This window comes from Vipera berus (genome assembly GCF_964194415.1).
Source record: "Vipera berus genome assembly, chromosome: Z".
Taxonomy (NCBI): Eukaryota; Metazoa; Chordata; class Lepidosauria; order Squamata; family Viperidae; genus Vipera; species Vipera berus.
In genome coordinates this window covers 21,590,621-21,612,120 of record NC_138205.1, presented here as the reverse complement: position 1 = coordinate 21,612,120, position 21,500 = coordinate 21,590,621, and the positions used below count along the sequence as shown (strand labels likewise).

The following is a 21,500-nucleotide window of genomic DNA, read 5'->3' as shown; positions in this document are numbered from 1 at the left end:
ACAAGAAACAATGGATGGAAACTAATCAAGGGGAGAAGCAACCTGGAATTAAGGAGAAACGTCCTAACAGTGAGAACAATTAACCAGAGGAACAGCTTGCCTTCAAAAGTTGTGGGTGCTTCATCACTGGAGGCTTTTAAGAAGAGATTGGGCAGGCACCTGTCTAAAATGGTATAGGGCAGACATGTCAAACACAAGGCCCGGGGGCCGGATCCGGCCCGCAAAGTGGTTTCATGTGGCCCACGAAGCCATCCTGGAAACAGTGAGGGAACGGCCCCCACTGCCTTGGCCCTGGCCCAGAGACCCTCCTTCCGCCAGAGACCCTCAGATCTGTCCCACTCCTGCTCAGCCCCCATAGGCACCCTTGATGCCAACGATGTAGAGCTGGCCATGCCCACCCAGTAGGCCATACGCACTTTAGCCACGCCCACCCAGTAGGCCACACCCACCCTGGCCATACCCACCCAGCCCCCTGAGGGCAACCGCAGTGCTGATGCGGCCCTCAATGAAATTGAGTTTGACACCCCTGGTATAGGGTCTCCTTCTTGAGCAGTGGGTTGGATAGAAGACCTCCAAAGTCCCTTCCAGCTCTATTATTGATTGATTGATTGATTGATTGACTGATTGATTGATTGATATGGGAAGAAGCCTTTTTTCATATTCAAGGAGTATGGCCAGATAGCAATGTTTGGGTAATAAATTTATGGAGTTTCTCCAGGAATCCTGAAAGATGTTCCAAGACGGAACCATCTGTACTCCTAACACATGTGGATCTAGGATCTACTAATTAGAGCTCAGGGTGCAAGGGTAAGATGTCACCAGTACAAGTGTTTATCCACCGCCTTGCAGGTCAAAGGCATCTGTGGTTACATTGCCCCAAAAGTTGACTTCATTCATCTTGCTAAGATGGTCTCCCCTGTCCCCCTCTGTAAGCAGGGCCGCTTGGGAGAAAGAAGGGGAGGGGGAAAGAGAAAGCACTCCTATGGAACATCGTCATATAACTTTCCTATAACATTTTAGTCAGGTGACAGCATCATCCGGGAAGCCAAAGTTCAGTGCTTACCTCGATACAAGACGGCAAAGCCTTGGGCTTGCAGGAACTGGTCTGACTGGAAGAAGAGGGAAAGACAGTCCGTGGGGAACAGCAGAGGTGCGCCTGGCCTTCGGCGCCCATCAAACTGGGCCAGTAAGAGATTGCTGTGTCCATCCCGGACCTCCAGGCGGTCGTTTGGATCACGCACGTCAAAGATCCGGAAGCTGAGCTCTATAGAATCACAACCTGCAGGGTAAAGGATCCAGCTGCAGTTGCTGTTGGCCTCATAGTCATCTGGGAATTGCGGAGAGTAGATCACTCCAGAGAGATCACTGAAGTTCCCCTGACAGGCCCCCATGGAGACTGGAATGGGAAGGGAAAAATCAGAACAGAATTGCAATCGATATTAAAGGAAAAGCCTCTGATGAACCGAGGTTATGAAATTTAGATATTTTTAAATTTAAAAAATGATCAAATGCTGAAATACAAAGAAGCACAACGTCAACATAATGGCTATTCAATTACAAAAACTCCGTTTTGTTGTTTAATGATGAAAATAAACTAAATGTAACTGCACAGAAAATAAAAAGAGTTAATTTAAATAGATCCAAAATGCATGTAATATCCATTTCATATTGGTATGAGATTATTTCAGTCCTCAAGTTTTATCATTAAATCTAGACCATATAGAGACATATTGCTTCAGTTTCTTATTTTTGGAATAAAAAGATTTCAAAAATAGATAACAGATATTCCTTAATATCAGGAAGATACGGTTTATTCAAATTATATAAGATCATCCCCTTTACCAAGATTTAGGGTCTATAGCCAAACCTCTTCGTAAAAGACCAAATTCCCTGTTTTAGGAATATAATATCTCATTTGCATTCTATTTCTTTCCAGAATGATGTTAAAAAAATATTTATAATGCCAGTACAAAAAAATCTAATGTCCAATCTTTTTTAAACTTTACCTGAGAAGTCCAGTAGATATAAAATATAATGCATTCTACTGAATTTCTTAAGTTTTTCAAAATAATAAGTATGTTTACAGTTTTTTTTTAAAAAAGGTGCACCCCTTGATTTTTCCAAAATTGGATATTTCAATTCTTCATTCCACAGTACAGATATGTAATTAAAGTTAGTCTTCCTTTTATTTTTTTAAAATCCCATATAAAATTGAATTGTTTGGATCACTTTAAGTGCTGCATCTCTTAAGCATCTCAAGACTCCAGATACTTCTAAGCCTGCTAAAAACGTCTGGCTTGTGCTATTTTGTCAGTACATGTTTCAAAGATACATACTTGCCAAACAGATGTTATGGGTAAATCATATTCAGAACACAATCTCTCAGAATATTTAAAACAACTACTAAAATTCAACTGACTTAAGGAGTTTATCCTTTGTTTGGCCCAGACATTCAAAAAGAAGATCGTCTTCTTCTTCATTTTCAAACTTGGATAATTCAACATTAGTTTCTTAAGTGAGTCTGCATCGAACCATAAACACTTTCTGACCTTCCAAATACGTTTAGAGAGAAATCCACATAATGATTTAACATAATTTGTCATTTCAGACAATATCTCTTAAACTAATTAATATTAAAGGATTTTGAGCAACCCAAAATGTCTAATTAGATTAGAAGCAGGAAGACCCAAAGTTGATTCTACCATCTTCCATAAAAACTCACAGGTGACTCTCTTTCACACAATCTTTGGTTATTTCCTGGCAAATAGATGGGGAAGAAATGGAGGTAGTGAAAGATTTTATTTGCCTGGGCTCCAAGATCACTGCAGATGGGGACTGTAGCCAAGAAATTAAAAGACGCTTGCTGCTTGGGAGGAAAGCCATGATAAATCTAGACAGCACACTAAAAAGCAGAGATATCACTCTGTCAACAAAAGTGCGTATAGTCAAGGCTATGGTCTTCCCAGTTGCAATGTATGGCAGTGAAAGTTGGACCATAAAAAAGGCTGAGCGCCAAAGAATTGAGGCCTTTGAACTGTGGTGCTGGAGAAGACTCCTGCAAGTCCCTTGGACTGCAAGGCAATCAAACCGGTCAGTCCTAGAGGAGATCAACCCTGACTGCTCTTTAGAAGGCCAGATCCTGAAGCTAAAACTCAAATACTTTGGCCACCTAATGAGAAGGAAGGACTCACTGGAGAAGAGCCTAATGCTGGGAAAGATTGAGGGCAATAGAAGAAGGGGACGACAGAGAATGAGATGGCTGAATGGAGTCACTGAAGCAGTAGGCGTGAGCTTAAATGGACTCCAGAAGATGGTAGAGGACAGGAAGGCCTGGAGGAACATTGTCCATAGGGTCGCAATGGGTCGGACACGACTTCGCAGCTAACAACAACAACAACAAATGGAGGTTCAAAGGAATCTTCTTCTGGACCTTGAGCTTCTGGAGAAAAATTGAAATAGCCTCTTGGCCCTTTCTGCTTGGTCTACTGGAGAGCACAGAACTTTACTCAGCAAATTTTTCTTTTTTGATTGAAGAAATAGTCTCTTTTTTTAGTAAATAGAGGTTTGTTTGTAGACAGTTAATCCTCACTTACCAACAGTAATTGGAATTGGAAACTATTGCTAAGTGACACAGTTGTATAGTGCAACATCATATGACCACACTGACTTATGACAACATCTCTGGCAGTCCCAGTTGCTGTTATTAGATGAGTTGGGCAGTCCCAGTTACTGCTGTTTGATGAATCTTGCAAAGGTTACAATGCCCTATGGTCACATAATCAGCATTTGAGACCTCCTGCTGGCTTCCCCATTGACTTTGCTCGTCGGAGGTTGACAGTGAAGGTCACAAATAGCAATCATGTGACTGAAGTGCTGTGACATTGTAATTGCGAGCTTGTCCTCCTCATTCAGCACCATCATAATTCTGAATGGTTGAACGAATGGTTTAAAACAAGAACTACTTATTATCGTATCTTGACTTCTTGTCAGTAAACTTTTATTGTTTTATCTCTTGTGAAATTGGTCTATTGAGGGTGAGCTTGTGGGTGGGTTTCTGAACATTTCATTACCAGGCTAGGTAACAACTTCAGCAGGGCTTCAGGTGTGGGTGTGTCAAATGAGGGTCTGGGATGGGTCTTGTGATGGGTCAGGTGTAAGTCATCAGTGTGGCAGCCTCTGAGATATTGGAACACTGCTATCATGTCTCCCCTCGCCCTTCGGTTCATTAAACTACACATACCCAATTCCAGCAACTGTTCCCTATATGTTTTAGCCTCCAGTCCCCTAATCATCTTTATTGCTCTTCTCTGTACTCTTTCTAGAGTCTCTACATCTTTTTTACATCGTGGTCACCAAAACTGGATGCAGTATTCCAGGTGTGGCCTTACCAAGGCATTGTAAAGTGGTATTAGTACTTCACATGATCTTGATTCTATCCCTCTGTTAATGCAGCCTAGCACTGTGTTGGCTTTTTTGGCAGCTGCAGCACACTGCCGGCTCATATTTAAGTGATTGTCCACTAGGACTCCTAGATCCCTCTCACAGTAACTACTATTGAGCAAGGTATCACCTATACTATGCCTGTGCATTTGGTTTTTCCTGCCTAAATGTAGAACCTTACTTTTTTCACCATTGAATTTCTGTTTGTTAGATAGATTTGTTAGATTTGACACCCAAGCTACAGATATTTGCCACTATTGAAATTTGGTCTATTTTTCAAAAGGAGGAAATAAAGGCTGCTACAAGGCCAATCTCATCCTTTCAAGGTAGATCAGACTAGGAAACCCACACCACGTAGGCCAAGACACACCTTTATTGTAAGGTTACAGTAACAGAAACTTGCAACTCTGAATACATCTCCTCCCTCCTTTTATCTTCTTGAGAATTAGGGAGAGGTTTGTCTGAGAAATTTATTCACACTACATTCGTGCTCTGGACTGAGGCTTCTTTTATCTGACTGTGGCCTTGGTAGCAGCTCTTCCTCCTATCCCTCAAGGTCACTCTCTCTTCCCCTTATGGCCAGCAAGTTGCATTATGGAATTTATTTTTCTTCCCCTGATTGCCATTGCAGCAAGATAAAATAGGTGATGAGAATCCCCTTTCAGACACATAATAGGACTGTGAAGTTATCCATTAGGTATTGCTTGGAAAGCAGTGAGAATTGCCCAGCCACTATAAGTAGCAAGAGGCGAGGACAGGATATGTGTATCCCAGGAGAGAAGACTTGAGATCTCCAGCCTTCCATATTACTGCTAAAAGGTAAAGGTAAAGGTTCCCCCCGCACATGCGTGCTAGTCATTTCCGACTCTAGGGGCCGGTGCTCATCTCCGTTTCAAAGCCGAAGAGCCAGCGCTTGTCTGAGGACGTCTCCGTGGTCATGTGGCCGACATGACTAGATGCCAAAGGCGCACGGAACGCTGTTAACCTTCCCACCGTAGTGGTCCCTATTTTTCTACTTGCATTTTTTACGTGCTTTCGAACTGCTAGGTTGGCAGAAGCTGGGATGAGTAACAGGCGCTCACTCTGTTACACGGCCCTCGGGATTTGACCCGCCAAACTGCCGACCTTCTGATTGACAAGGTCAGCGTCCTAACCCACTGAGCCACCGCGTCCCTTACTGTAAAGTTATCCATTAGGTATTGCTTGGAAAGCAGTGAGAATTGCCCAGCCACTATAAGTAGCAAGAGGCGAGGACAGGATATGCGTATCCCAGGAGAGAAGACACGAGATCTCCAGCCTTCCATATTACACTGCTACACCTCTCTTAATAGCCAGTTGAGTTCTCATAAAAATGGAGAAAGGGGTTCCCCCCATTTTTAAATTTACCCCACCTCCTGCTAGTGTATAACCAGTATTCCTACCCTGACATATCCTTATTATTATTATTTATTAGATTTCTACCCAATTTCACTCACACACAATTCCAGGAAAAGGTGTTCACAACAAACGCTATGTGCACATCCACGTATGCTACAAATTCAGTGTAGATCTTTAAACCTGGATTGCTGCATAGCCTTAATGATTATAGAGGGCTGGTGAAAGCTGAATGCCTAAGCAACTTGCCTGAGGCTGAGCAGTAAGTGCTTGGCTGAACTTAGATCTGAATCGAGCTTGTCAACAACTACAGTACTACATCCCACATCATAACGCTAAAGGCAATTAATAGGGAGTATTAAGCATTGCATCCAACTACCATGGAGTTGTTATAACCTGGCCAGAGTTAAGACCCACCTACATGAACAGTTGGATCTTTTCCTACACAAGCAATATTCTTACATCTTGCAGCTGGCTCAATTTAACAATTATGCTTCATAAGCTCATCCATTTCTGTGTGCAACCTCTGAGATAAGAGGGAGGTGGAACCCAGAACTGCAGCTGTTTTGAGGAATCATATGCATAAAATAGTACTCTGCATAGTTAAGCAGCTCACTTTGATGGGATGTACAAGTGCTTGATTAAACTATCTCAATTATAGAGAACTTCCGCAGAGCACCAATTCTACTTCCCAATCCTACCCTCCCACCCCCATTAAATTTGGAAAGACACCCGAGATTGCTGGCCTTCCCTGGAAAACTGAGGACAGGCAAGAATATCATAAGCCAATCCCTCAAGTTAACCAAAAAGTGAGCACAAAAAATACCATTTATTCTTGACCTGTGCCCTGAGCTATAGCAGTTCCGGGAGCCACAAACTCCCCTTTGCCTCTGACCCAAACTGAAAGTGGGGGGGGGGGACCCAAATTTCTAAACCCACCTCCATGTTTTCCATACAGTGTGTGCTTTTGTTGTTGGGCATTGTGTAAAAACATCCCTAAACTACCAGTATTAGGGGAAGCTCCTTTTATATGTGTAATGTATTGGGCTTGTTTTACTTGAACTGTACCACGTGTCTTTTAAGGCTGTTTGAGATTGCTTAATCAGGGAGTTGGGTAACGGTCGCTGGCTCCTCAGACAAGCAGTCTCCAGGACCACCATTGGTTGGCTCTAGGGCGGCAATAGGCTCCTTCAAACCTATTGGCCGCCGCCTAGTGGCCAGCAGTATAAATAGCTGCGTAGAAGCCTTGGTTAACAGTTCAGTTCCTGCATTCAATAAAGCATGTTCCTGCCTGAACTCTCTCGCCTTGTCTCCTGCTTGCTGCAAGGAACCCAGTACACAACAATATGCATTTTTCCCCCTGCATATATGAATTCTCAAAGTCAGCATAATATTGTTGGGTGATGCCTGCCCTTCTGTGGAAACTTCTTAAAGAAGGTGGAGAAATGTTGCGAGGCAGTTTTGAGTTATGGTGAAACTTGCTAGGAGAATTAAGATTGGGTTCGCTGATAAGGTTGTGAAATCCATTAGATGGAGGTTTCTCAACCAGGAGGACACATAGCGATGGTGGCATGCAGAAGTAGTCAACATGGGATGCAATCCTCCTCCCCAAGTTGAGAAACAGTCTGACAAGAAAAAGGGGAGGATACCGAAAAAAGAGCAACAACATCCAGGCTCTAGTTAAGTGTGATGCTAACAGTCCTGAAAATTCAGGACTAGATCAGCCTCCGAATGGTTTGGGCTAGGGAAAAAGATCAAACACAGGCAGTCCTTCACTTATATTACAGTGGAGCCTTGAATTTCCATCAGAAAAGAGGCAGTCCTACGGGAGAAGGGCAGTATATAAGTTTAATAAATAATAATAATAATCATGATACCACCATCCTGCTTCTGTCAATCTGACCCCTCTTGCCGCTCCTTCCAGATGCTGCCTCAAACCAGGTTCTCTGATAGCTGGGATTTAATACACAAAGGATGCTATTATGAGGGTGGCTATCCTAGAGCCAGACTGGCGTGGTGGTCAAGGCATCAGGAGAGAAACTGGGAGACCATGAGTTTTAGTCTCACCTTAAGCACAGCTCCAACTAGCTGGTCAGACCAGTCACTTTCAGCCCTAGGAAGAAGGCAATGGCAAATCACTTCTGAAAAACCTTGCCAAGAAAACTGTAGGGACTTGTCCAGGCAGTCGCTGAGAATCAAATGCGGTTGAATGGAAGAAAAAAAAATCCTAGCAAATGCCAGGTGAAGAAGCAACTTTCCATGTGCCGAAAAACAGTCCAGCCAAACCTCCATAGAGCTCCAGCACTGCAAATCAGTTGTGGGAACACATTGCCATGATGCCAATTGCTGGACTGGCATGACTGCTATATGCCTGAAGGGCTCCAGAGTTGGCTGTCAGTGGATTTGGGAGGCGGAAAAGATGTTAATTGGACTCTAGGTTAGGTTAGGAAGACACTCGGGTACTGGGTGTATATAGCAGTGTTTCTCAACCTTGGCAACTTTTAGATGTGGTGGACTTCAACTCCCAGAATTCCTCAGCCAGCATGCTCGGTCAGAGCCACCTAGAACTTACAAATGTTCGTAAGGAGCAGGGATTCCCAGGTGCACAAAAAGCTCCCAGGCAGTTGACTTGTTAAATTCAGGGGCTGGCAGAACAAGATAAAACATGGCTAAATATCCGCAGCCATTGCAAAGAAGGCACAACTATTTTGTCTGACTGTGGAGAAGCTGGACATGGGTATGTTCTCATCCCTCTGATCCCTTTGGGCCTCTTTTTAATCCCCCGTGTAGTCACAGGTATATCTGTGTGAAAATCAGAACGCTGTCAGAGATTATGAGGTGGTCAGAGATGATGACGTTAAAGAAAATCTACTCTTCTTTAACGATGTCACCTCAGAATTGGCCATCAATTGCTCCTCTGTCTAGTTGCATGGGTGACAACTGTCCAGGAGGAGCTAATTTAATTTAATTTAATTCTAATCAAATCTGGAACTGTTTAGAGCTAAATGTGAAATAGCTGGATCATTTTAAGCTACCTTTTCTATTTATATAGTAAACAACTCCTGAGTCCCCAATGAGCTGCCAAAGGGATTGACCAAATAATATGTAATTCTCCCTCCCCCAATATTTATGCCAATATATGCCAGCTCTTGAGACCGACCTTCAAATATGATACAGGTATTCCTTGAATTACAACCATTCATTTAGCAACCATTCAAAGTTATAATGGCACTGAAAAAAGTGACTTATGACCAGTCCTTGCATATGTAACATCCAGCATCTCTACAGTCATGTGATTAAAATTCAGGTGCTTGGCAACTGGCATGTATCCATGATGGCTGCACTAACCTGAGGTCATGTAATTGCCATTTGTGACCTTCCCAACTGAAATGAAAAGCCAATGGGGCGAGCTGGATTAATTTAAAAAACTGTTGTGCTTTGCTTACAACCATGGCAAAAATGGTCGTAAAATCAAGTGCGTCTCACGTAACAACTGCCTTGCTTAGCAATAGAAATTCTGGTCCCAGTGGTGGTTTTAAATCAAAGGCTATTTACACTAGTGTTTTCAGTTGCTTAATTTGATGAACCATGCAAAGAAGGCTCCAATTGTCCTCTTAATATTTTTTTTCGTCAAAACTGTTCCTCCCACCCTTCTGGCTAGTTGGGGTTTTTGTTTGTTTGTGGGTTTTTTTGATAAAAAATGTGTATATAACACATGATATTTCAAAGCAGTACTATTGATATCTGAGGGAACATCTGCTGCCGGCATCAAGCTCCCTTCGTCCTGTGCGCTCCCACAGGGAGGGTCTTCTCAGGGTACCGCCGGTAAAAGATTGCCGGCAGATAACACCCAGGGGGAGGGCCTTCTCTGTGGGTGCGCCGGCCCTTTGGAATCAGCTGCCCGTAGAGCTTAGGACTGCCCCTGACCTTCGCTCATTCCGCTGGGACCTGAAGACTTGGCTCTTTGAGCTTTCTGGCCTGGACTGAGAGTATTAATTGGGGTTTTAAATTGGATTTTAATTGGGGTTTTATATTTATTCAAGGTTTAAATGTAATTATTTTAACTGTTTTTAATTTTTGTAATGTTGTATTGTTATTTTAATAAAACCTCGTGAACCTCCCTGAGTCCTACGGGAGAAGGGCAGTATATAAGTCTAATAAAGATAAAGATAAAGATTTTACTTTTAGGATATTTTGGGGTAAAGTAGAGTCAATTTCAAATGTCTTAGTCTAGTTAGCATAGTAAAACTGACAAAGACATATGAAATTGACTGGACTAGGGTGAGGGTATAAAACTGACAGCAGAATAAGCGAAGGACTCTGGAAGTGATAGATAGTAGCGCTCCTAATCATTCGGCCTCTAGAAGATACAACCAGAAGAACTTTTTTTCCCTTTCCTTTTGAATTAAAATAAAAAATTTTTTTTTATTTTTTATTTTTTATTTTAATCCCATTTATATCCTGCCCTTCTCCGAAGATTCAGGGCGGCTTACAATCTAAACACAAATCAAATGTGCTTAGCAATTACATTTAAAGGAACAAAGAACAATTCAAAAGAGAAAAACAGATTTAAAAGGCCAAACTGGAATTTGCAATTACAGAGCTATTAGTCATAAAACACACAAACTTTTCTTTTTCTTTTTTTTTTGCACCTCCCACTTCTCCCACAATTGCTCAGTGTGCATCTCACGCACATATTCAAAATAAAGCGAACACTGCCTTGTTGTGTTTGTCATGTGCCTTCTAAGTTGCAATTGTATTATGGAAAACTGCCAGTGCACTGCCTCATACGTGAAAGGAGATCCTATATAGATCCCGGCTTTTTTATGGTTGTTAAAAACTAATTAAAATGGAAATAATACTAAGTTGCAAACAGACTTTGTCAAGAGTCAAAATCAGGAAGGAAAAGTGCCCAGCTGCATCTTAAATAAACAAGAAGGCAAAGCAAAGTTCTTGAAAACTAACACTAGTTAAAATAAATAACTGCATTCCAGATGCTGAGAACATAAAACTAGCAGGATGGGAGCAAATACCGTCCTTCTCTCCTATACCCAAAAATATGCAAGAGCTAGTTCCTAAAATGGCCTTCCTATTCGTATAATAAGGGTTATGGCACTTGCAAATGAAACTTGCAAATATTTATTACTCTCTATGGCAAAATAGGGGCGCGGTGGCTCAGTGGGTTAGGATGCTGAGCTTGTCGATCAGAAGGTCGGCAGTTTGGCGGGTCAAATCCCGAGTGCCGCATAACAGAGTGAGCGCCTGTTACTCGTCCCAGCTTCTGCCAACCTAGCAGTTCGAAAGCACGTAAAAATGCAAGTAGAAAAATAGGGACCACTATGGTGGGAAGGTAACAGCGTTCCGTGCGCCTTTGGCGTCTAGTCATGCCGGCCACATGATCACGGAGACGTCCTCGAACAAGCGCTGGCTCTTCGGCTTTGAAACGGAGATGAGCACCGGCCCCTAGAGTTGGAAACGACTAGCACGCATGTGCGGGAGAACCTTAACCTTTACCTTTATGGCAAAATATGAACTCAAGCACATCGCTGCATTGTTAACACTGGAAGTTGTCTAATCCCAGGTATAAAAGCTGTTATGCTGCAGCATCGGTTGCCACAAGAGAAAACACATTTTACCCAGAAGAGTCTGCAGGATGGGAGGCTGTCATCTTAAATGATGAGAGCAAAGTTGCACCTTCTACGAGGCAAGCTCATCTCCTTTTGCATGTGTGTGCAAGGTCACTCAGGGCACAAGAAAGAGATCATCATGATAGCGTGACAGTGTTTTTGTCATATATATTTTTTCACACTGCCTAGCCCTCTTGCCTCAGATGCCTCTGAATCTATGAATGTCTCTTCTCGGGATTCCATCCCACTCAATTTTAATGGAACTTTATCCTCTTCTCTATAGTCACCGATTTACCCCCTCCAAATGTAAGCAGTGTTTTCATGCCAGTGTCCCACTTAAACCTTCTCTTATGCCAATGTGATGGATTCACCAAGGATTTCACCTTCCATCCTGTCAGCTGACTGGCACTTCCTCCAACTGACCAATGAAAGAGACCGAGAAAAGGTAGCAAGCTGGCAATCTTCTACCTTCCTTGTTTCCTTTCTCACATTTTCATTTTCACGAGAAGAATTTTAAAAAACAAAAACAATCCTTTTCCAGCCCTTGCGTGGTGCAACTATAGAATGGTGGCAAGGGAAGAAGAGAGAAATTCCAGCATTTAGGAAGTGAAAAAGGAGAAATGTTTTCTCTGGAGCAGGAAATGAGCCAGCAGTTAATTGGATCACTTTTCAAAGCCTCACAGAGAGTTCACAGGGAGGGGCAATGACTATCTCAGACCTTAACCTACTGTCTAGGTCAACATGGCCTCAGAACGTGCATAGAACAGGGTTTCTCAACCTTGGCAGTTTGAAGATTCAGTTCTTCAACTCCCAAATCCTGGCTGGGGAATTCTGGAAGTCTAAATCTGTACATTTTCAAGCTGCTGAGAAATACTGTTATAAACAATATGAAACTTCTGAAAAACCCCTGGTATGCCACTTAGGGCAGAGTTCCCCCAATTTTTCCCGCTCTGTGGATCGGTGGAGGGGAGGGGATGGTGCCACACAGGCGGTGGGCAAGCACGTACACACAACTCCATTTGCACGAGCAGTGGGCAAGCCTGCCCGCTGCTACCAGCAAATGGAGCGCACATGCACACATTCACCCACTGCTCAAACAATGTACGTGCACGCTCACCTGCCACTTCTGTGGCTCAGTTCCAAATGGCTCAAGGCCTGGTAGTGGGCCACAGACCAGGGGTTGTGGACCCCTGACTTAGGGTAACTTGGATTCCAAATCCTTGAATAAAAAGATAACTTGCCTTTGTCTTTCTAAAAGTGTATTGGAAGTTATTTCTAAACCCCATCAACTTCACTGGATGGCCTTCCAACGTGTAATATGCAGAGGGAAGAAGTTTCACCTATAGGCATTTAGCTGTAGCAGGTACATCTTTACCAAAGATATGCATCCAATTCTCACACTTACCATTGTATATGCCGATCCGGCCATCTCCTCCACACAGTTCACTGGACTTGCCAAAGCAGACTTGATCACATTCCACAGCACTCACTTGCTGGCTGTGCCGGATATCCCCTTCATGGCCACAGAAACAGGCATAACCAGCTTCTACTCCAGCAAACTTCCAAAAAGGCAGAAGAAAATAAGTGAAGATTTAAGATGGACCCATCTCTTTAACTGCATTGCTATGGCAAGAAGATGAAACATGAAACAAGGAAACAAGGATAGGACAAGCAATTGTCTTGAAGGAAATTCAAGACTTCCTAGGATATACTCGTAGACTGAAAGCCATGCTTGATTTAATCAGGGTTTACTGAATAAGCCAAATTGGTTGGGTTCACTCAATATGCTAGACCATATTGAAGGTACTTACCTTTAAAGCCGTACATGGCTTAGGCCCGGGATACTTGCAGGACCATCTGCTGCCGGGAACGACTTCCCATCGCCCAGTGCACTCACACGGAGAAGGCCTCCTCAGGGTACCGTCAGCTAGACAATGTCGGCTGGCGACCCCCAAGGGGAGGGCCTTCTCTGTGGGAGCGCCAGCCCTATGGAACCAGCTCCCCCCTGAGCTTCGGATGGCCCCAGATCTCCAGTCCTTTCGCCGCGGCCACAAAACACTCCTTTTCCACCAGGCTGACCTGGACTGACAGGGATTTTAATTATGTTTTTAATTTTTAACTTTAATTTTTAACTTATTTTAATTTTAATTTTAATTTATTCTACAGGGCCATTAATTTAATTTTTCTTTTAACTTCTGTATTATTGTATGTTATTGTTGTTAGCTGCCCTGAGTCCTTCGGGAGATAGGGCGGCATATAAATCCCAATAATAAATAAATAAATAGATAGATAGATAGATAGATAGATAGATAGATAGATAGATAGATAGATAGATAGATAGATAGATAAATCATGGTTTACAGACCATAAAGATTGTATTTGCATGGTAAACTGTTGAGCTAGTTGTCCACCTTAAAGCCAGAAGAAATGGTTTACTTTCTATGGAGCAATTACGCAGAGTAATACCAGCAGATTTATGTTTCCATAAAATAAAAGGGCTGGAAGATATGGAAGATTATAGGAAAAGAGCCAAAATTACTTACAAGAGCCCCAAATTTTTGTTATTTCCAAATGAGAAAGCTTAAACAGATGACATAATCAACTAACCAGACTGTATAATGCTTTCCCAGATATTAAAAAAAAATAGACGAATCTTCAAATTCAGTATCTCCAGAACAGAAGCATAACCATGAGGGCAGCCGTCTGAACCAAGTGTGACAAATGGGTAACAACTGTGCATTTGTTGCGCTAATAAAAACTGATAGCCTGGAACGACAAAACAAATGCTGTTTGATGGCTGAGCTCTGTTTCACAGGATGCCAAGAATTGGGCTGATGGGATGAAAATAGAGAAGGGGGATAACATGTGTCTACTCTATTCCCATCAGTTGTCAGAGAACCGATGAAAGGGTGCAAGATCAATCCAAATAAGGGGAAAAAGTAGATCAGTGAAGGCACATGCCCAGAGCGAGTGAAGAAAATCAAGATTCAGGCCTTTCATGTAAGCTAGCTCTGCCTTACTCTGAGGTCATCATTTGATTTGCTGTTTAGATGTTGTACCTTGAATTACAAGTGAAGGGTGGAGAGCTGGTCCCCCGTAAAGTGCTGATGGTGCTGTGATCAGCAAACAAATCAAGTAGGAAAGCTTTTTTATGGCGTGGAGATAGGCACTATTGCCCATCAAATCAAGCAGCAGCTGCTCAAGGCCCAATAGTTAAGATCAGCTCAGAAAAGTTAGCAAACCAACAGTCCCTATATCAATATTAAATAGAGATCTCTTTATTAACAACCATGGATCAGTGGCCAGCAAGACCTCTATAGCTGTCTTAACAGTTTTTCTTGAAATATGAGAGATGAGCTATCTTGGTTACCCATTAATAGGGGAAAAAAAAGAATTGTCATAGCTGTTCTTAATGGGAACTGTAGTTTAATGGGACACTAAGAGATCAAATGAAAAAGAGGTTGAAATTACAAATGGAGCTTCTCTACCAAATATTTTTATTCAGGGAATGACAGCTTTTTGGTTCCCAGACAGAGAAATAGTCACTAAACTTGGTTGGGTTCCAAATTTCTTTATTCCTCAACAATAATAAATCAATATATAAATTCATCAGTTCTGTATTCAGAACCCCCTAATGGTCTCCAATGCCATACTGGCTAAATTTGTTAGCTGTGCCAGAGCACTGCTTTGTATCTCTTTGAACCACCCTACATCCTTATACAGGGGTCTTCAAACTTGGCCCTTTTATGACTTGTGGACTTCAACTCCCAGAATTACTCAGCCAGCATTCTGGGAATTGAAGTCCACAAGTCATAAAAGGGTCAGGTTTGAAGACTCCTGTCCTTATATATACCAATCTTAAAGGTCTTTAAATCAGCCTTCTCAAGCTTTGCAGACCAAGTCAGGTTAGGAAAGACAAATCTAAAAGCATACTGTATTGGAAACAGTGTCAGGATTCTATGTTTAAATTAAAAACAAGCCCAGAGCTGCATCACACAACTCCAGTGTGGCAGATTAGAAAGAATGAAATCCTTTTCACTGGCGCTTTTTTCCTAGGCTGGAGAAGAGAATAAGTGGGAACTGGGTGGAATCACTCCCTGGCTTTTATTTATTATTTTATATTATTCTAAAAATAATATAGTTTAGTTTTTCTCAACTAATGTCATCTAATTGTATCTGGACTATTTAAGAACTCAGTTCCTGGATTCTTAATCAACCCCAGATTTTCTAGCCAGTCTGTTATCCGGGAATTCTGGGAGATGTAGTTCTAACACACCTAGACAAACCCAGGTTGGGAGGGCCGTTTGAAGCAACCTCTTCAATGGACTGTGAAGGCCTCCTGAGCTGCTGTACCTTATAGCCTCGCTTGCGGCAGAAACTGAGGCAAACTTGCACTGTGAGCTTGGTGGAGGTGCCACTGCTCCCACTTAGTGTTGGGGGAGTACCAGAGTCCAAGAAGCAGCCAACATAGCCAGGCACTGAAAAAAAACAATGGAGGATGAGGGTAGAAATTTTGAATGTTTATACAGGAAGGTATCACAATGCTACACAACTGTAGGACTTTACAAGCAGTCTTCATTTACCAACCACAATTGGGACTTGCAACACAGTCACTAAGCCAAAAAAAGCCATGTGACTGCGCTGGACCTTTGATGTCAATTCTGCTTCCATCATTACACAAATCACCATGGTCAGTAAGTGAAACATCACATGACTGCGACTTGGGGTTTCACTTTCGCATTCTCCATCAATTGTGCTTGTTTGAAGCTGATTGTGAAGCTCACAAATGGCAATCACTTAACCATGGGACACTGTACGGCTGAAAACGTAAACTTTGGTTGCAAAGCTGTTTTTCTTTTTCAAGCAGTCACTAAACAAGGCAGTCAATAAGTGATGACTACTTGTGATACAAACTGACCGTATGCAGCCAGATGTGGGGAGTTCTGGGAGTTGTAGTCTACCCATCTTTAAATTGCCAAGGTTGAGAAACACTGACATATTGTTTTGAGTGAAAGGCATCAGAGGCAGTTGTCTCAAAATTGTTGCTCTTCGGGTACAACAGATTTAATACCAACTTACACTTTCTCTGAAGTGTTTTCCGCTATAAGAGCTGTTCATGTTTTTCTGTATTTTTCTGAGGCTTGAAAATTGCATTCCAATACATCTCTTCTTGATGTATTGGGTTTACAGTACGTTCCTGTTGAAACTGAGAAGGGTGCTACAGCGTTATTTTGTTTCTTTGACTTCAGAGTTGCCCTGGCTGCCCAAACTTCAAAATCTGAAAAGGGACAGTAGAAGGGACACCCCTAGACTGGATTTTCATCTAAAACTCTTGGTCTCCCATAATAAAGGCAAACCACAACACTCCATCTATAAGAATTTCATTTAAATGTTCTTCTCCTTTGAAATAAATTTCAAAGCAAGCAAATCTTTCTTCTGAGCTGGTGATTGATCAGAATGGGATCTGCTTGTCAGTTTGAAGGAGAACAGTTAGGATCACAGTGTCAGAGAACTGTAAGAATGGGACTTCCATAATTTCTACCCATTCTGGCCTTTATAGGACACCCATTTGGGAAAAGCTGGGTTAGAGACTCCAGGCAGAACCAGCAAGCAATTGAGAAAAGGATGTTTAACTTCTGAGAAGGTCCACCAATTATTAACTTTCCTACAGAGTGGACCAAACTTTGAGGGGTCCTTGGTGCTCTCTGAGCTTGCTTTTTTCTTGCAGACGTTTCATTACCCTATCTAGTAACATTGTCCGGGCTAGTAAGGACCGCTGTTTGCTGTCAGTTTATATAAATCTTAAAGGTCTTTAAATCAGCCTTCTCAAGCACTCAAGCACTCCTTACTAGCACGGATGATGTTACCTAGTCAGGGTAATGAAACGTCTGCAAGGAAACAAGCAAGCTCAGAGCACCAAGGACCCCTCATTTCAACCCTTAGCTACACATATTCTCCATCATTGGGACCAATTTTATTTTATTTTATTTTATTTGCTAAACTCTGGCTGATTCCCCCAACTTCAATGCAAGGTTCAACACTTACTGTGGCAGGTTGGGATGTCACAATACTTCCAGTAGATCCCTTCTTCGTTCTCTGAGATGTAGCACCAAGGCTGTACATCACCGTCTGGATTTCGGCAGTAATTGTGACTGCCCAGCCCCCACTCGCCATTGGGATACTTGACCGTGTTGTAAGCATGTTCTCGTGTCTGGTTCCAGTAGAGGCAAGGCTTCCCAGCGGATCCAGGCGCAGTTCTGTTCTGCAGTCCCCGATAATCAGCTCCATTCACCATAAAACATTCAGATAATTCTGGGGAGTAATCAGAGGGAAGAGAAATGGTAGGAGGCAGGTTTCTCCACGTTTTCTCCTGCATCTTTTAATTTTCTATATGGGGGTGGTGATGGTTGTTATCGTGCATTTCCTCCCCATTCACTAAAGAACAAAGTCACAGAAGGCTATTTTGAGACAAATCATCAACTCTTGATGATGGCGTTGGATGTTCTTCCAACTTCTCAGACCCAACTCTTAGCAAAGTCAGCCAAGCAACGCCTTTTCTTCATACCTAAGACATATTTGATTGCTGCTTTATGATGAAACATAAGTGTTTGGTCACTTCCAACCCAAGACCTATCTCTGATCAACAATCCCCCTTTCCTTTTCTCTCTTGACAACCACAGCAATTCTCTCTGTATCATATGCATCTGATAAACTGAACTGCGATGCACAAAAACTATAGATATCTGCCTTTGAAGTGGCATAAGAGTCTGTTTCGATTTTGCCGCAGAAGAGTAACACAGCTATCCCCTGGGAAGCTATTATATACAAACAAAGTTGTCCTCACAACAACCCAGAGAGCTTGGTTAAACTGAGCTATAGTAACCAGCTCAAGGTCATCTAAGGGACTTATGGTAGCCTGCCAGGAAAACAATCCACAGTTCCTCATGGATGAAGAACTTGTGGCTCTCCTGGTATTGCTGAAATTGTAATTCCCAGCCATTGGCCATAGCTGCTGGGAGTGCTGGGAGTTATAGTTCAGCAACATCCTGGTGAGACACATATATATACACACACAAATATACGTACGGATACAAATTGCATAATCAAGAAAATAAAGGGTTTGCAATTTTAAAAAACCTAAGCCTTCTGGACTAATGAATTTGTATTTGGTCAGATTTTAGTGGCCTGTCCACACAACAAAGCTTCAGACAGTTAAAATATAGCAAATTCACATACAAGTTACTAAGCTTGGTTATTTTTAACCTCTTGTCAATTTTTGTAAGTTGGTGTTGGTGTGTTGGGTGAATTTAACTTTTTTGGTTAACGCATGATTCAGTGCATTGTGCAAACCAGGAAAATGAATGCAGGTTAAGTTGTGTGAATGCAGCCAATGCCCTTAATTGTACTCAGGTTGTCAGTGAGCGTTGCAATTATAATCAGGAAATCCCACTGAATGTTTTTTTCTTAGAGAGGGATAACAATGACATTGATAAAACTGACACAGTAGGAAAGTAAATCTTGTTTAGCTACTGTTCTCATTTAGTGACTGTTCACAATTAACAATCATGATGAAAAAGTAACTTGACTGTTCCTCATATTTAGGTCTATAAAGCAAAGGAAAGCTTAAATAAAGACCACAAATGCAGTCGTAGTTTCATTTACTGACTGTTAATGATTGAGTTGCCAGTCCCAATTAGAACTATCATTTATTTTGTTGTTGTTAGTTGCGAAGTCGTGTCCGACCCATCGCGACCCTATGGACAATGTTCCTCCAGGCTTTCCTGTCCTCTACCATCTTCTGGAGTCCATTTAAGCTCACGCCTACTGCTTCAGTGACTCCATCCAGCCACCTCATTCTCTGTCGTCCCCTTCTTCTATTGCCCTCAATCTTTCCCAGCATTAAGCTCTTCTCCAGTGAGTCCTTCCTCCTCATTAGATGGCCAAAGTATTTGAGTTTTAGCTTCAGGATCTGGCCTTCTAAAGAGCAGTCAGGGTTGATCTCCTCTAGGACTGACCGGTTTGATCGCCTTGCAGTCCAAGGGACTCGCAGGAGTCTTCTCCAGCACCAGAGTTCAAAGGCCTCAATTCTTTTGCGCTCAGCCTTTCTTATGGTCCAACTTTCACTGCCATACATTGCAACTGGGAAGACCATAGCCTTGACTATACGCACTTTTGTTGACAGGGTGATGTCTCTGCTTTTTAGTGTGCTGTCTAGATTTGCCATGGCTTTCCTCCCGAGGAGCAAGCGTCTTTTAATTTCTTGACTACAGTCCCCATCTGCAGTGATCTTGGAGCCCAGGAAAATAAAATCTGTCACTACCTCCATTTCTTCCCCATCTATTTGCCAGGAATTAAGAGGGCCAGATGCCATGATCTTGGTTTTCTTAATGTTTAGTTTCAACCCAACTTTTGCACTCTCCTTCTTCACTCGCAACAAGAGACTCTTCAGTTCCTCTTCACTTTCTGCCATTAGAGTGGTATCATCTGCATATCTTAGGTTGTTGATATTTCTTCCAGCAATCTTAATTCCAACTTTTGATTCATCTAGCCCTGCCTTTCTCATGATGTGCTCTGCATATAAGTTAAATAGGCAAGGCGACAGTACACAGCCTTGCCGGACTCCTTTCCCAATTTTGAACCAATCAGTGGTTCCGTGTCCAGTTCTCACTGTTGCTTCTTGGCCCGCATATAGGTTTCTCAAGAGACAAATAAGATGTTCTGGTACTCCCATCTCTTTAAGAACTTGCCACAGTTTGTTATGATCCACACAATCAAAGGCTTTAGCATAGTCAATGAAGCAGAAGTAGATGTTTTTCTGGAACTCTCTAGCTTTCTCCATGATCCAGCGTATGTTAGCAATTTGATCTCTAGTTCCTCTGCCTCTTCGAAATCCTGCCTGTACTTCTGGTAGTTCTCGATCCACATACTGCTGGAGTCTAGCTTGTAGGATTTTAAGCATAACTTTACTAGCGTGAGAAATGAGTGCAATGGTGCGATAGTTTGAACATTCTTTGGCACTGCCTTTCTTTGGAATTGGAATGTAAACTGATCTTTTCCAATCCTGTGGCCACTGTTGAGTTTTCCAAATTTGCTGGCAAATTGAGTGTAGCACTTTTACTGCATCGTCTTTTAAGATTTTGAATAGCTCAGCTGGAATACTGTCACCTCCACTAGCTTTGTTGTTGCTCAGCTTTTCTAAGGCCCACTTCACTTCACATTCTAGGATGTCTGGCTCGAGGTCAGTGACCACCTCATTGTGATTATCAGGGACATTAAGCTCATTCTTGTATAGTTCTTCTGTGTAATTTTGCCATCTCTTCTTAATCTCTTCTGCCTCTGTTAGGTCCCTGCCATTTTGGTCCTTTATCATGCCCATTTTTGCATTGAACGTTCCCTTCATCTCTCCAATTTTCTTGAAAAGATCTCTGGTCCTCCCTATTCTATTGTTTTCTTCTATTTCTTTGCACTGTTCATTTAAGAAGGCATTCTTATCTCTTCTAGCTATCCTCTGGAATTCTGCATTCAATTGGGCGTATCTTTCTTTTTCTCCCTTGCCTTTTGCTTCCCTCCTTTCCTCAGCTATTTGCAAAGCTTCCTCAGACAGCCATTTTGCTTTCTTGCATTTCTTTTTCTTTGGGATGGTTTTGGTTGCTACCTCTTGTACAATGTTGCGAACCTCTGTCCATAGTTCTTCAGGCACCCTGTCTATCAGATCTAATTCCTTAAATCTATTTGTCACCTCTACTGTATATTCAACAGGGATATGATTTAATTCATACCTGACTGGCCTAGTGCTTTTCCCTACTTTCTTCAGTTTAAGCCTAAACTTTGCAACAAGAAGCTCATGGTCTGAGCCACAGTCAGCTCCTGGTCTTGTTTTTACTGACTGTATAGAGCTTCTCCATCTTTGGCTGCAGAGCATATAGTCAATCTGATTTCTGTGTTGACCGTCTGGTGATGTCCATGTGTAGAGCCGCCTCTTGGGTTGTTGGAAAAGAGTGTTTGCTATGACCATTGTATTCTCTTGACAAAATTCTATCAGCCTGTGCCCTGCTTCAT

General features: G+C 42.3%; 1 protein-coding gene across 1 annotated transcript in view; it reads right to left on the bottom strand.

Annotated features, from left to right (window-relative positions):
* The window catches only part of KREMEN2 (kringle containing transmembrane protein 2), a gene marked incomplete at its 5' end in the record, with an annotated part of 31,743 nt that extends 13,926 nt beyond the window's left edge, over positions 1–17,817 (bottom strand). The window contains 4 exons of the mRNA XM_081345931.1: positions 1,064–1,396; positions 12,847–13,000; positions 15,795–15,919; positions 17,487–17,817. Coding sequence (XP_081202057.1) covers positions 1,064–1,396; positions 12,847–13,000; positions 15,795–15,919; positions 17,487–17,817 — 943 coding nt within the window. The remainder of the gene's footprint in view (positions 1–1,063; positions 1,397–12,846; positions 13,001–15,794; positions 15,920–17,486) is intronic.
* Between the last annotated feature and the right edge of the window lie 3,683 nt (positions 17,818–21,500).